Source organism: Pituophis catenifer, unplaced genomic scaffold (assembly GCF_029215685.1).
Source record: "Pituophis catenifer annectens isolate HBS135680 unplaced genomic scaffold, rPitCat1.0.hap2 SCAF_1, whole genome shotgun sequence".
In the NCBI taxonomy this organism is placed as follows: domain Eukaryota; kingdom Metazoa; phylum Chordata; class Lepidosauria; order Squamata; family Colubridae; genus Pituophis; species Pituophis catenifer.
The window spans coordinates 262180945-262196927 of record NW_027256881.1 but is presented as its reverse complement, the minus strand read 5'-3'; the positions used below and the strand labels follow the sequence as shown (position 1 = coordinate 262196927).

Sequence of the window (15983 nt, the reverse complement as noted above, 5' to 3'; positions counted from 1 at the left end):
CCCAGATACTGTATCTGAACTTCAACAGTGGAATCTGCTGGCTACAAACTATTTACATTCACTACCATTGCAATATTGTAGTATCAATTTCAAAAACTAATTTGGGTCACTACCTGGATATATTTATAGCCCCAAAGCATGCAAGAAAAATACAATTTCCCCCCCCCCCCCCGCCACTGGAGGCGGCAGATCTGAGGCAGTAGCAGCGGATGACCGTAGCCGAGATATGACAGCATGATGGTGGCCAAGATTAACTACATGGCGGATGTTGTTATCCTCCTCTGGGGATATTGCTCTCCCTCTCCCCCCCGCAGGATTGTTTCCAGAATAATCACACGGGACCTCCCCCTTATTCTTCATTTCACCTATGCCTTAGCCAGATAGAGAGACTATGGGGGAGATGAGGGATCCATTTCTACTCCAGCGAAGGAGCTGTAGTAACACCCCTGGTATGACTATCTCCAGTGAGACCAGCCAGCATGAGAGGGTGGCTTGATCATTGCCCCGTTGGAGTGGAAATGACATTGGACCTTCTCCCTGTCGTGAGAGGACAGTGGAGTCCAGCTCTATGAAATTCTATGAAATTCTATGAAATCCATCTGTACCCTGAAGGGTCTCTCTGGACTATGAACCCTGGACTGGCCCTCTTTCCACCTTGGACTCAGATGTACAATGACGTACAAGAAAGCCGACCTGCTAGCATTGCGAGACTCCCCCCTCTCGCAAGTTGGCCCTCCACTTTATCGAGGGCCCACCTCGATGACGGGCTTTGGAACCCCAAGAGGTGGCATGCAAAAACTAGAGGGTTGAGGGGTTTTATATCAAAAATTTTTGTAAATTTTTTAAGGGATACTAGGGAGGGGGAGGGTTTGATTGGAATGCGGGTTGTGGGTATGGGGGATAGCCCACAAAGGGGAGGGGCGGGCCTGGCAAGGAAGCATGGCGTGGGAGGTGGGGATCTCGGGGTCGAGGGGGGAGTCATAGTTTGTCCAGATAGTGTTCTGAACATTATTACCATGAGTGGGAGGGGTAGGTATGGTGGGAGCAGGGGGCCATATCGAGTCAAGGGATCACGTACCCACTGTTTACAAGCGGTGACATGCTCCAGCCCCCAAGGCTCCACCCGTTCCCCAGGTTGCACAGACCCTCAGGACCCTACCCTTCGGCTGATGCTGTGCATTGCCAGGTCCGTAGTAAATAAAGCCCCCCTCATTTGTGATCTTATTTGTGAGGGGGGAGCGGACCTGGCGGGTATTACGGAGACCTGGTTGGGCCAGGAGGGGGGGATCCCCCTCGTTGAGATGTGCCCACCAGGTTTCCTCGCATTCCATCGGCCGAGGTTACAGGGTAGGGGCGGGGGAGTAGCGGTTATTATTAAAGAAGGTCTGAGACCGAGGGAGGCCACTGTTCCTCAGACAGCCGGCTGTGAGTCCCTCCTCGTGAAGTGGGTCATGGGGTTCAGATGGGTTTGCTGATCACGTACCTGGCTCCCTGCCACATGGCAACAGCCCTGCCTGAGCTACTCAACATCATCGCTGCGGTGGCGGTTGATACCCTCAGGCTTATGGTCATGGGGGATTTCAACCTGCCATCCATGGGTGAGATGTCTGAGGTGGCTCGGGAGTTCATGGCTTCCATGACAGCCATGGACCTGACCCAGTTAATTCATGGCCCTACCCACACGGGGGGAAACATGCTGGTTTTTGTCTCTGGACAGTGGCTGAGTGATCTTGAGATAGGGGATATAGTTACCGAGCCCTTGTCATGGTCAGATCACTCTCTCCTTCGTCTCAACCTTCGAACCGCTGCACCCCGCCGCAGGGAGGCGGAGCCGGTAAGATGGTTCCGCCCCAGGCGCCTGATGGAACCTGATGGGTTCCAGATGCCTCGACTGGAGACCTAGTATAATCCTAGTGGGATTATAAATGCTTCATTGGGTGAGGGTGACTTCCCCGCTGCCTTGAAAGAGGCGGTGGGTGAGGCCTCTCCTCAAGAAGCCTTCCCTGGACCCGGCAATGTTGGTTAATTATCGTCTGGTCTCCAACCTTCGTTTTGTGGCGAAGGTTGTTGAGAGTGTGGTTGTGCAACAGTTTCCCCAGCACCTGGATGAGACGACGTATATGGATCCGTTCCAGTCGGGTTTCAGACCCGGGTACAGCACGGAAATGGCATTGGTCGCATTGGTTGATGATCTATGGAGGGCTCGGGACAGGGGCTGCTCCTCTGTCCTGGTCCTGTTAGATCTCTCAGCGGCTTTTGATACCATCGACCGTGGTATCATGCTGCACCGGTTGGAAGAGTTAGGGGTGGGAGGCACTGTACTATGGTGGTTCTCCTCCTTTCTCTCTGGCCGGTTGCAGTCTGTGTTGGCAGGGGGGCAGAGATCGACCCCGAGGCCCCTCATATGCGGGGTGCCACAAGGGTCGGTCCTCTCGCCCCTTTTGTTCAACATTTATGTAAAGCCGCTGGGTGAGATCATCTGTGGTTTCGGGGTGAAGTAGCACCAGTACGCTGATGACACCCAGCTGTACATCTCCACCCTGGACCACCCCAACGATGCCCTTGAAGTGATGTCTCGGTGTCTGGAGGCTGTGCGGATCTGGATGGGGAGGAACAGGCTCAGGCTCAACCCATCCAAGACCGAGTGGCTGTGGTTTCCGACGTCCCAATATAGTCAGTTGACTCCATCGCTGACTATTGGGGGCGAATTGCTGGCCCCCACGGAGAGGGCTCGCAACTTGGGCGTCCTCCTGGACTCATGGCTGTGTTTAGAAGAGCACTTGACGGCCGTGACTGGGAGGATTTTTCATCAGGTTCGCCTGATTCGCCAGTTGCGTCCCTTTCTGGATCGGGACTCCCTACACACAGTCACTCATGCCCTCGTTACCTCCCGCCTGGACTATTGTAACGCTCTCTACATGGGGCTCCCCTTGAGGAGCACCCGGAGGCTCCAACTGGCGCAGAGTGCGGCTGCGCAGGTGGTTATGGGAGCAACATGGTGCTCCCATGTGACACCTCTCCTGCGCGAGCTGCACTGGCTCCCGGTGGTCTTCCGGGTGCGCTTCAAGGTTTTGGTTACCACCTTTAGAGCGCTCCATGGCTTAGGACCCGGCTACTTACGGGACCGCCTACTACCACAAACAGCCTCCCACCGGCCGGTATGCTCTCAAAGAGAGGGCTCCTCCAGGTGCCATCAGCCAAACAATGTTGACTGGCGGCCCCTAGGGGGAGGGCCTTCTCTGGGGGGGCACCTACTATCTGGAACAAGCTCCCCCCGGAGATACGGAGGATCCCGGATCTGCGCACTTTCCGCCGTGCTTTGAAGACACTCCTATTCCAGCAGGCCGGCCTGGCCTAATTTTTTCCCCTTCTTCTAAATTTTTAAACTCAAATTTTAATTCGTTTTAAATTATTGGGGGTTTTAAATTGTCTCAGGCAAAAATTATTTAATTGGGTTTTAATCATGTCTTAACTTTTGTATTTATGTGTTTTATTTCGTGCCTGTTCACCGCCCTGAGTCCTTCGGGAGTAGGGCGGTATACAAATTTAATAAAATGAAATGAAATAAAATGAAATTTAGGAGTAGGACTATGCTTAGGCTTATAACATAAATATTGAAACAGCAAAGGAGAAAAGGGACAAAAGCCTTTACCCTTGTATGAGAAATAAATTTATCTGTTTTAAATTCTCCTTGAAGAATTGTAAACAATATTTATTACATTATATTACAGCATCTAATGAAAATGTATCTGAAGGCTATTTGTAGTGCAATATAGACTTCCACCTTTATGGAATTTCTCTGTTAAATAGTGGATCTTGTTCTCCCACTCCTTTATAAGATCATCTGAATTTGCACAGCATCTAATTTAAACCATTTCATATTTAACTAGATAAGGGGAAAATGGTAAACATTATAAATTCCAAGATCTGCTTTCAAAGCTTTGGAGATATTACATTCTTAAGAAACAGATCCTGTTTGCCATTTTGCCATTTTGAAACTTGCAAAAGTGTCATTTCAGAGTTGTCAAGACACATTTGAGTGAGAAATGAAATATGGGACCCCATTTGATTCCCAGAGACTATTACATGTGAGTCCTTCTACAATTTCATATTAAAATAAGAGCACACCAAGTTTCAGTCACTGTTGAGGCATCAAATATATCAAAACAAAAAGAAATCTCCAGAGCAAGGAAGTGAGTTTTATGAACCTCCATCTGAGGCAAGTCAAAAGAAATGCTACACACACACACACACACACACTTTTCAAATAGTGTCAAGATTGATAAGGGAAGATTTTCAATCCATTTAAAATTTATGAAATTGTCTGACTTCCAACAAAGTACTATAATTTGAGTGTCTCTTCTAAAGTGTTGGCTATTCCTCCCAGTTTATCTTCTGATTCTCCAAACAAATGCAATGACAATCATATACCAAATAATGCCAATATAAGCACTTCCCTAAAGAATTCCTGGATTTTGCTTGAAAAACAACAACACTGATCTATAGATTAACAGAGTTGGAAGGGATCTTGTAGATCATCTAGTCCTTGTAGGTCATCTAGTGCTTGAAAGGACACATATTTTAAAATGTGGCTAGCAATTCAAAACAGTAAGGCACAAAATTGCCCTGTAATCCATGCAAAGAACGATCCACATGCATTTCCAGTTCCTGTTTGATAGTTAAACAACCTAACAATAAATCCATCAGCATAAAGGAACCTATCAGATAGAGAGCTGAGCCCTAATGTATTATCTTGTCTATCCTGCAATATATTTTCTGAAACAACTATAAAAGCTTCCCCACTTTATTTACTGAAAAAAACTAGCTCTCTGAAATTATTTAATTGAACCTAACTGGCCGTGTACATGATAGCTTTTATATTTAATATGTAGCTCTTCCATTCAAAATGTTCTGTTCCAGTAGTGGTTCCACTTACCTTCGCTACCGGTTCAGAATCGGGAGCGCATGTGCACTTGCTTTGCTTGCCCCCTGCGCTTTTGCACATGTGCTGAGCATCAGTGATGACATCTGGGTGGGTGGGCGGAGCCTCCCGCCACTGCTACTACCAGTTCACCCGAACCGGGGCGAACCGGTAGAAACCAGTGGTGGGTTTCAAAATTTTTTACTACCAGTTCTGTGGGTGTGGCTTGGGCGTGGCATGGCTTGGTGGGCATGGCTTGGTGGGCATGGGAGGGGAAGGATACTGTAAAATATCCATTCCTATCCTACCTCAGAGGAAGGATACTGTAAAATCCTCATTTCTTCCTGATCAGCTGGGACTTGGGAAGCAGAGAATAGATGGGGGTGGGGCCAGTCAGAATTTTTACTACCGGTTCTCCAAACTACTCAAAATTTCCACTACCGGTTCTCCAGAACTGGTCAGAACCTGCTGAAACCCATCTCTGGTAGAAACCCACCACTGTTCTCTTCTTTTCAGAATTTTGATTCCTTAGCAGCATTTCTGTATTAAAATATTAAGACATGGTAGAAATTAAGTCTCTACAGCAGCAGTCCCTAACCTTTCTGGCTCCATGGATTCACAGCAATGGTGGAGATAGGAGAGAAGGTGCATGGGTGGTCTCTGTTTGGGCAAAAAGAGCTTTGTGTGCTCCTCTGCTGCTTGCATGGCCCAATTCCCAATAGGCCGCAGACCGCAACCTGGCGGGTTGAAGACCCCTCTCTACAGGTAGTCTTATTCAATGACCATTTGACGTTTCAGTGATGCCCAATAAAGATTTTCAACTAGTCCTTGTAGTTGCATCTGTTGCAGTGTAGTTACAGAGGCATGTTCATATGATTTATCACTTGACAACTGGCTCACAATTAAACCAATCACAACAGCCCATGGTCACATGATTAGAGTTTGTGACCTGATCTGCCAGCTCCTGACGAGCAAAATCAATGGGGAAGCCAGCAGGAGGTTGCAAATGGTGATCACATGACTGTGAGATTCTGCAATCTTGCAGGATTTACCTGACAATCGCAACTGGAACTGCTGCAATTGCTGCCGTAAGTCAGTGAGGTCACATGACTTCTCACTGTATGACTGTATTGCTTAAGGAGAGACTTGCTGGTCCCAATTATTGTAATTAATGAGGGACTACCTTCACCTAATCTCTGATTCTTGATAGTTTTGCATCTGGGTTCTAATGCCATCCATTGGCTGATGTAAACCCGATGAATACCATTGCCCAAGAAAATACTGCAGATGTATGTAAACTGAGGATCATCAGTCAGTGGAAGATTTTCACATTTGCGTGTTCTTGTTTAACCTATTTTCATCACTGATTACCCTGCCTCCAAGAGTTTCTAAGAAATAGGCTTTTGTTTTTTCCACTTTATGCTTTTTTTCCAAGCATAGGTCAGGCTGAGTTTATTTTATTTCTTTAGAAAATTTATTTAGAGTCATATCCAATGACTCTAAAACAAAAACGACACTAAAATCAACAGTAATGCACACAGTAGATAAAATCATTGACAATTACAAACCATTAAATTCAGAAAAAGGTGGGAGTTAGAGACATAGCAGGTGGGGAGATGGGATTAGATTTTAATTAATCAACCACCTCCAGTATGAAGCTCCCCCATTGGGCCTTCAACCACTCTGGCATAGCCAGGTCTTAAGTAGCTCTCAAAACATCAGGAGGGTGGGAGCCAATCTCACTTCAGAGAGTAAGATGTTCCAGAGGACAGAAGTCATGTCAGAGAAGGCTCCTTGGAACCTGCCAGCTGAAATTCCTTGGCTGATGGAATCTTCAGCATGCCCCCTCTGCCAGCATGGGTGGTGTGGGCCAGTCCCATTAGAGTGAGACGGTACCTTAAGAAGCATGGACCATGCCCTGCAGGGTTTGCAGGAGCATTTGCTGAAGCCATCCAGACTGGAAGATCTAAGTACATTTCTGCCAGCACTAGATAAAAAGGCCTCTCTGCCTTCTTTGCTAATGTAAATCCCTCAGGAGAAGATTGAGAAAGGCTCCAAAACAAACTGAAATGGATCATCATGGTCACATATCAGAAGTGAGAGGATCTCATTCACTTTGTGAAGAAGCTTTGAGAGGCTGCTATGCTTAAAGCATCATCCAACTGAAACTTAGCACAGTTCTCCTAGAGACTAGCTTTTTAGTGACACTTCTTAGAGAAAACACCCAGTTCTTAGGGGTATTATTGAGCCAATTCTGTTTGTTTTGAGAAACTTCTGCAAAACTTCAACTTTTGTTATCGGCAACCCATTTTCCTTCTGTCAACCCGATAATAGACCTGACTGTCAGCCCAGGTTCTAGCTCTTTTCTTCCTGTTTCCAGAAAGGCAAAGCCTTCCCTGCTCAGGAATCCACTTTTTTTTTTTCCTTTGACATCCAATTTAGCATCCAGTTTTCTTTTTTCATTGCCTTCTAAGCTCCAGCTCTCTATTTATTATTGTAGGTATAGCCAGTGAAGAAGATTTAGGAGGGGAATATGTATGCATGATTATATATGGGTCTGTGAGTAGGAATAGATTTCTCTTCATTTGCATAAAATGTTGGATTTCGAGCAGGGTGAATGAAAAATGAAGAACTCTCTTGGGTATGAGTATATTAAGTAAATTTGGATAGGACATTCTTTACCAGCTTTCATCCACCTCTCCTAAGATTGTTGAAATAAAATGAAAGGGATTTCCCCATGCTATATATGGCACCTTGTATTACCAAGAAAACTAGAATACAAATACAAATATCATTGTACATTCTTTTAGGAAGTCCAAATATGATAACACTATTACATCTTACAGTACATTAGAATCCTTTTGGTGCAGATATTTCAGTAAGAAATAAACATTCACTAAATGAATGCTGTGTAAGCTATTGGAAACATAAGGTAAAGGTTCCCCTCGGACATATGTGCTAGTCATTCCCGACTCTAAGGGGCAGTGCTCATCTCCGTTTCAAAGCTGAAGAGCCAACGCTGTCCAAAGATGTTTACGTGGTCATGTGGCCGGCATGACTAAGTGCCAAAGGTGCACGGAATGCTGTTACTTTCCCACCAAAGGTGGTCCCTATTTTTCTACTTGCATTTTTTACGTGCTTTTGAACTGCTAGGTTGGCAGAAGCTGGGACAAGTAATGGGAGTTCAGCCGGTTATGTGGCACTAGGGATTCGAACCGCTGAACTGCTGACTTTTCGATTGACAAACTCAGCGTCTTAGCCAGTGCATTTAATAGGAACAGAAGCTTGGTTATGTATGATAACAATAGCACTTAGACTTACAGACCACTTCATAGTACTTTACAGCCCTCTCTAAGCAGTTTACAGAGTCAGTATATTGCTCCCAACAATCTGGGTTCTCATTTTACCCACCTCAGAGAGATGGAAGGCTGAGTCAATCTTGAGCCTGGTGAGATTCGAACTGCCAAATTAAAGACAGCTGTCAGTCAGCAGAAGTAGCTTTATAGTGGATGTGTCTTTGGAAACAAGTATGACCAATCTGATCTCTGCAATAGAAACCCAATTGGCATATGATTTGACTCATAGAAAAACCATATCATTTCCTGACACTAATGAAGCTTAAGAGCTGCCTTTGTTACTCTAAGAATTCAAGATAGTATGACTATATCTTTTTCTAGTGATTGTTTCTGAACATAATTTTGTAACCAGGATAATTTTGGAAACAAGAATACTAATAATACACTTAACATTTAACAAGCATTTTTGCTCATTTGTTTTAAAATAAAATCAGAATGGTTTCCACTTACAATAATCTCATTCTGATTCAACATACCATTGTTTAGAGTTTTTTTTTTTTTGCTTATAGCAATTGCACTTCTTTTGACCAGCCAGAATTATTCAAGTGGCAATATACTGCACACCAGGCTACAGAGTAGCTACAAAGACAGGCAATTTCCTATTTCTGGATTTTGCTTTAGGAATTTTACTGGTGTGCACTGGTTGTTTTATTTAGCTTTATTAGTAAGCTACTTCGGGAAAGCAGAAACACTAGTGGTTTGGTGTAATTAAAAGTGCCTTGTCATGAAATAAGAGAAAACAAAGGCATTATTTCTTAATGGACAATAGAGATGAAGTTTGTGTTTTGTTCCTTCTATAAACTAGGGAAGAAATGAAATCGCTCCAGGAGACCTTTCAAAAACAGCTTAATGAGGCAACTGAGAAGGCAGAAAAGCAGCAGGCCACAGTAAGTGACTTTCCTCTATTATTTTCATCAGTGTTTCCATGTCCCGTTCTTTTCAAATTCTTCAGGCACACCTTTACAAATGGATATGGACAAGCCTAACAATTTAGGTTTCTTCTATTTTCAACTTCTTTCCATTCAATTCAAAAATGGGTGTGATACCTGGTAACACTTGGTAATAGTTTTCTTTTTTTAAAAAAAAAGGAACACACCAAAATTCTCACTGAACAAAGCTGCTGATTTATACTAATTGTAGAAAGTGTGTGTGTGTTTAGATGTATGAATATACATACATATAAATAGACACATATACATAAACTGGGGAATATCATTTGAGTAAATACAGTATTGGATACATTTATGAAGCATATCTTGTAGTAGCTAACCAATGGAACAAACCAATCCTTTGGTAATTCCAAAAGAGGACTCATTTGAGAATCTCCTATGTATTTATTTATGTGTTCATTATATATTTAGATCACCCAACTTCCATCAATGGGAGATGCCCTAAAATGAGTAGCATATATCACTATGTCAAAAATATCCTAAGGCATGCTTTGTGTGCTTTGGTGCATGTTTATATGTTTGGGCATGTTTAAGAAGCTTTGTTCTCAAACTTGTCATTGGTTTGACAGAATGGTATTATGCTTGTAAAAGCAAGACTGTTGGGTCTTACACAATTAACAATAATACAATCTGTTTCCATATTCATTAGGCAAGCTGACACAGCACATTTCGAGCATACAGGAAACACATTTAGGAAGCACATAATTGAAGACTATGTGTTTTAGAGGAAGCACTCTACATTAAAACCCCATAATCAATTCAGAAAAAGAAGAAAAAAACTCCCCATAAATTATGCAATCAGGATTCTTTATCTGCATTTCATGGGTTCAGGATGACCCACATGGTGGCAGAAGGATCATATAATTGACTTACAGATTAAATTAGAAGCATTCATTTTAGCTGTCCTCCTTAATGAAAGATCATGGGGCTAGTAAACTCTGCTTTGGAATGGAGATCTTTATACAATGCAGCCTTTGCCGCAGATCTAATTGTAAATAGGTTGTAACATATAAGTATGCAGAGTGAGTATACACATTACTTCTCACAGTATATCTATCTATCATCTGTCTGTCTGTCTGTCTGTCTGTCTGTCTGTCTGTCCGTCCATCCGTCCGTCCGTCCGTCCGTCCATCCATCCATCCATCCATCCATCCATCCATCCATCCATCCATCTGAATACAGCACATTGCACAAACAGCATTATAATCAGGGGTGAAATCCAAAATTTTTCCCTACCGGTTTTGTGGGGGTGCTTGGTGGGCATGGCAGGGGAAGGATATTGCAAAATCCCCATTCCCTCCCCACTCCTGGGGGAAGAATATTGCAAAATCTCCATTCCCACCCCACTGGGGCCAGCCAGAGGTGGTATTTTCTCCGAACTACTCAAAATTTCCACTACCGGTTCTCCATAACCTGTTAGAACCTGCTGGATTTCACCCCTGATTACAATAATATGCTATACCAGTTTATCTAAAAAATAAGATCCATTGGTCTCAGTGGGCTATTTCTGAGTAAAGAGCTATGAAGTTGCATTGAATGAAAATTACAAATGTGGTTTGGATCACTGCAAGTGTCATTATTTAAAACTACAATTAGGAGAAGGAGGAAAAACTAAAAAACAAACGCCTGTCTCCCATGGCGTTTAAGACTAATATCTTGAGGGTGTTATCTATAAAAATATCAGCACACACAGTGCAAGGGTTGTCAGCCTCCCTCCTTATGTGGGCAATAAGTTTGATATAAACACCCCAAGCTTACTGCTGCAGCAATTCTGATGACTGAAATGAATTCAACTACCAAAGGTATTATAAGAAATAGCCCTAAGATGTTTTAGAGCAGCCACAATAAAAACGATGATAATGTGTGGAGGAGGAGGAGGGAACATAATTTGCCATTCCTTCTTCTCTCAATGTTTTGCAGCAAATGTAAAAGGCTATGTCACTAATTATATTTTGCTATTTCATGTTCGTCTTAAAACAGAATGAACTAATTTTTAGTCCCAATTTCACTTATATGCCAACTTTCAAACATGCAAAGATGAAAAAGTATACATTAAGAACCAAATTCACATGCAATATGAGGCCATGTTTTATTTCCTGCAATTTTGTTAAACTCTTTGGAAGCTGGATGCATCCATATATAATTTCAATCCAGAAAAGGACTTCCAAATAAGTGTTCTCAACTGTTTTGCCAATTATCCTAAGGAATATATTTGCAGATTCAATAAAAGATAACTGTATTTTTCAGACACTTTAAGCTTATGGTATATCCAATGGGGGGAAAATGAATGGAAAAGATATTAGGCCACGTAGTCTTAGAAAAACAGGTATATTTTTTCAAATGTTGTAGGTAAATGTTATGCCAACACATATCTATGTACTCTGAATCTTCTGGAGCAGGGGTGTCAAACTCCTGTCATCACAGCGGTGTCATGTGATGTATCAGGACTTTTTCCCCTTCGCTAAACCAGGCATGGACATAGCCAATATGTGATGCATCCGGCTCACGGGCTGGGTGTTTGGCAGCCCTGTACTGGAGCACAGTAATCAGAAGCACTATTTAGACGGTGCCTTCTTGTCTATGTGCCTATCTCCTGTCTATAACTCAGTCCTTTCAGCAGTTACAAGAATATTCCACCCCCACTTGCACTCTGATTCAGGTGACCCTGACGGCATAGATAACCCCCCAAGTGGCCTCAATGTCTCTCAGACAGAGTGCTAATGACTAGATGACAGCAAAAAATGTGATACTTCCATCCCGCCCCCTGCCCCCAATCCTGTCAGAACTGATGAAGCTTTTTGATTGACAAGTGAAACATGTTCAAACGAAGAAAGTCCAGTTGCTGTTTGAAAAAGTACTTTTTTTTTTTAATTTGATTTATATGCCGCCCTTCTCCGGAGACTCAGGCGGCTTACAATGGGTTAAGCCAATCAACACTTATTCATTGGGCTTTGTCACCAGCTGATTGGGCACAGCAGAGGAAGCAGACCAAACTTTTGACTTCCTGCCAGCTTCCCTAGTGGTTTTGCTTGTGGAAAGTTGGCAGGGAGCATAAAAAAATTCCTCCTCCTCTTTGCTTGACCCATGGAACTGCCTACCATTTTGCTTGGGGGAAAAGGAACAGAGGCAGCCAAGCTTCCCATTCCAGTGTGTCCCCAAGGGCCTCCTCCATCTTGGGAAAAAGAGGGTTCACCTGTCAACCATTGGTGTCCTCCAAAAAGCTCTTCCTTGTCAGCAGGTATCTGTATTCCTCTCTCATCCTTTCTTCACTTACCACTATCATTAAGAGATGCCTTGATTCCAAATCCGTCAATCATTGTTTTCCTTGCCTACTTCCAATTGGTTGCAGGAACCAGAGGGAAACAGGAAAGAGAGTAGGGATATAGCCCCTCATTTTCCCTTGCACTCTGCAACCTATGAGTTTATGGAAAGTGTAGTCAAAGGGCACAGTAGTATTGAAGTGATTACAACTTTCTCAAATTCCCACGGGAGTCATGGCATTCTGCAGGTTATCCCATTTGAGTTACTGTGGTTTAATAATGGTTACGCAATATCTTCCAATTTCAGCAAAAAGAAATGTTACAAACAGACATAAGTGTTTTAGCAGTATATAGAATAACTGCAATGAATATACTGAATGCTACTAAAAAGCAATCATTAATAATTGTGTTCCTTTAAAAAAAAATGATGATGATCCTCAAATCCTTGTTCATGAAACATTTCTTTAGGCACATGAAGAGTTTTTACAAACGAGTAAATAGAATTACATATGTTCTACATCTGATCTTTCTTGTTATATTACTACCTCAGAGGGCATTTAGAACCATAGTGGTAAATTATATGGTGAAAAGACTTAGTAGAATGACATAGCTATACAGTCCCTATTGACTGCTCCATTGTGAAATTGCTACACTTCTAGATTAAATTTCTCTGAAGAAATAAATCTGCAACCCTCTATGGACACTCAATTCAGAGATAATGGTCACTGAAGTGAGATATTCAGGATTGTAATATCAATCTAGCATGCATTTTTAAAAGAAGTTGCTGTAAAAAAATTCCCAAGGCCTCTACAAGTGTTACATCAGATTTTATTTATACATTTCCTAAATTCATACAAATATTTGCTGAGAAAGCAATGTAAATCCAGTTTATTCATATGTTTATTCAATCATAGTGAAGATACAAGTAGGGATGAATGCATCTTTTACTTTTTGTTTCTTGCTTTTAAATTCAGCCCATTCAATTTTTGCATTGGTTTACAATTTTTCAAAGAAAAGAAAAATTGAGATGTTTTTCATACATTTTTTCCACAAAGGGGCATATATGTGCAATTTGACCAATGTAGTTTTTTTGTGACTGAAGGCAAATATACATGTCGCAGGATAACGTTGCAGGATCCAGTCTGAATAAGTCACTGGGACCAGAGATTTATTCTTCCAAGTTTTCAGACTCATGCTGGAGCCCATCCTCAGGGAACTTCTCTCTTTCCAAAATGTTATATCATTTACCTTTTTTTGTCTATAGTTTAGCATTTAATACAATAATTCCCCAGCACTTAGTAGAGAAACCAGGCCTTTTAGGCTTCAATACTCCTTTGTACAACTGGATTCTTGATTTTCCCACTGATAGGCCCCAGTATGTGCACCTTGGGACTAATATTTCTAACACCATGTTCTTGAGCACTGGTTCTCCTCAGGGCTGTATCTTAATTCTGCTATTGTTCACTCTGCTGATCCATGACTGTTGTACAAGGTTTGCTACCAACCATATTGTGAAGTATGAAGATGATACAACAGTGGTGGGCCTTCTTCAGGATGATAATGAGAGTGATTACCGGGAGGAAGTAGAGAGTTTGATGCCCTGGTATAATAAAAACAGCCTGATTTTAAATGTAGGAAAAACAACAGAGATCATTGTCAATTTCAGAAAAGGTAGGTACAGCCATACACCTCTGCGTATTAATGGTTCAATTGTGGAGGTGGTAAGTAGTATCAAATTTCTGGATGTGCAGCTGAATCACAAGTCAGCTTGGTTACTCAACAGAGAGACACAGTAGTGCCTGCATTTTCTGTGTCGTTATGAGAAGAGCAGATCTTTGTTCCCCTGTCCTTACACTTTTATAGAGGGACGATTGAAAGCATCCTGTCATATTGTATTACTGTGTGGTTTGGAAGTATTAGTGTTCTGGACAGAAAGACTGTGCAGAGAGTAGTGAGGATGGCAGATTACTGGAAGTTCACTTCCTTCGATCCAGGACATAGCATAACAGTGATGCTTGACCAGGGTCTGCAGTATTTTCTGGGATGCTACACATTCTCTCCATGACTGGTTTTCTTTGTTACCTTCTGGGAGGAGGCACTGTGGTATCCAAAGCAGAACAACTAGATTCTGCAATAGCTGTCAGGAAGCCATTTTTTTCATTGGATCTTCAGGCCTGCCACATTTATTACTGTGGGAAACTGGGAGGGGGGGATTGTATGGAGCATGGGTAATATATAGTCGTAATAACATTCCTTTCTCAGAAAGTCAAGGACATCTTGCCCTGCATCTGGACAATTGGAACTGGGAGGCATCTCCAGTTGGGATGGTGCTTTGATTGGACCATGTGATGGACATGTGGAGGTTGGGCAGGGACTTGAACTTTCCTTTGGGTGGGGAAAACCTGGGAGGTTTCAAATTCAGGTTTTCCCAGATGTGCCAATGTGACATCTCTAATAAAATGGACCTTTGAGGAAACTCAAGCCTCGGAGTTTTCTTTCATTGGGGGTATTACTTGGAACCCTGACAATAGCTTTGTACCATATAGTGTGTGTGTATTATATGTATGTATGTGATATATGTGTATGTATATGTGTGATGTATATATATTTTCAGAGCAGGCATCAGAATTTCATTTTTTTAATATGTGCCAGTCTGTTCACAGAAAAAAAAGTGACAATAAAGGTTATCTTATCTTATTTTGGAGAGAAAGAAGTTCCCTGAGGATAGGCTCCAGCATGATTCTGAAAGCTTGGGAACTTTTTTTTTTCCCCAATTGAATGAGCTTTTTCAAATTTATCACTGATATTCCCACATTCCACAGAAGAAATAGATGTAAACTGGATAGATTTCCATTACAATATGAACCAAGCTATTTTTCTCTCCACCTGTAGGTATTAGCCTTTTCAAAAGTGATACCTAATTCAATGACAGGGAGCTTAAGTTCAAATAAGTATGGAGAGAATTGTTGAGCGATGTGCTATTGGTGCTATGTTTCTATTTCTACCCTAAAGCCTTTCTGTGATGAATTTCTTCAAGAATTCAAACCACTGGAGAAGATGCACAATTTTAGATGGGCAGGGCAATATACTTGAAAGCTGATCATTACCTCTGAATTTATTGTGTGGTCAATGTAGAAATCTAATTTTAAATACAATTCCAAGTAGTAGAATAGTTGCTTCCAGAGACTGCAGGCAATGTGGAATGTTGGATTTCAAATGGAAAATGCTCTGATATAATTTCATCAGTGCAACTCAAGAGTTCTTAAAGGTCCCCCCCACCCGCTTTTAACTTAGTGTATCAGGTATGGTTCTATTGAATTATATATCTTGGTTGATGCATAAGTAGTCTAAAGGTAAGAAACTAAAACTGAATGATTTAAAATGTAATATTGCAATAATTATTATATAATGTTATTGTTCCATCCTTCATATCTGTGTTGAATAGATTCAACACTGTTTGAATGCTGGGCATAATCAAAGGTAGAAAGAATATAAA

At 42.2% G+C, this 15983-nt stretch overlaps 1 protein-coding gene across 1 annotated transcript in view; it reads left to right on the top strand.

Moving 5' to 3' along the window:
• The window catches only part of LUZP2 (leucine zipper protein 2), a 386482-nt gene that overhangs the window by 207633 nt on the left and 162866 nt on the right, over nt 1-15983 (top strand). The window contains exon 4 of the mRNA XM_070957545.1: nt 9083-9164. Coding sequence (XP_070813646.1) covers nt 9083-9164 — 82 coding nt within the window. The remainder of the gene's footprint in view (nt 1-9082; nt 9165-15983) is intronic.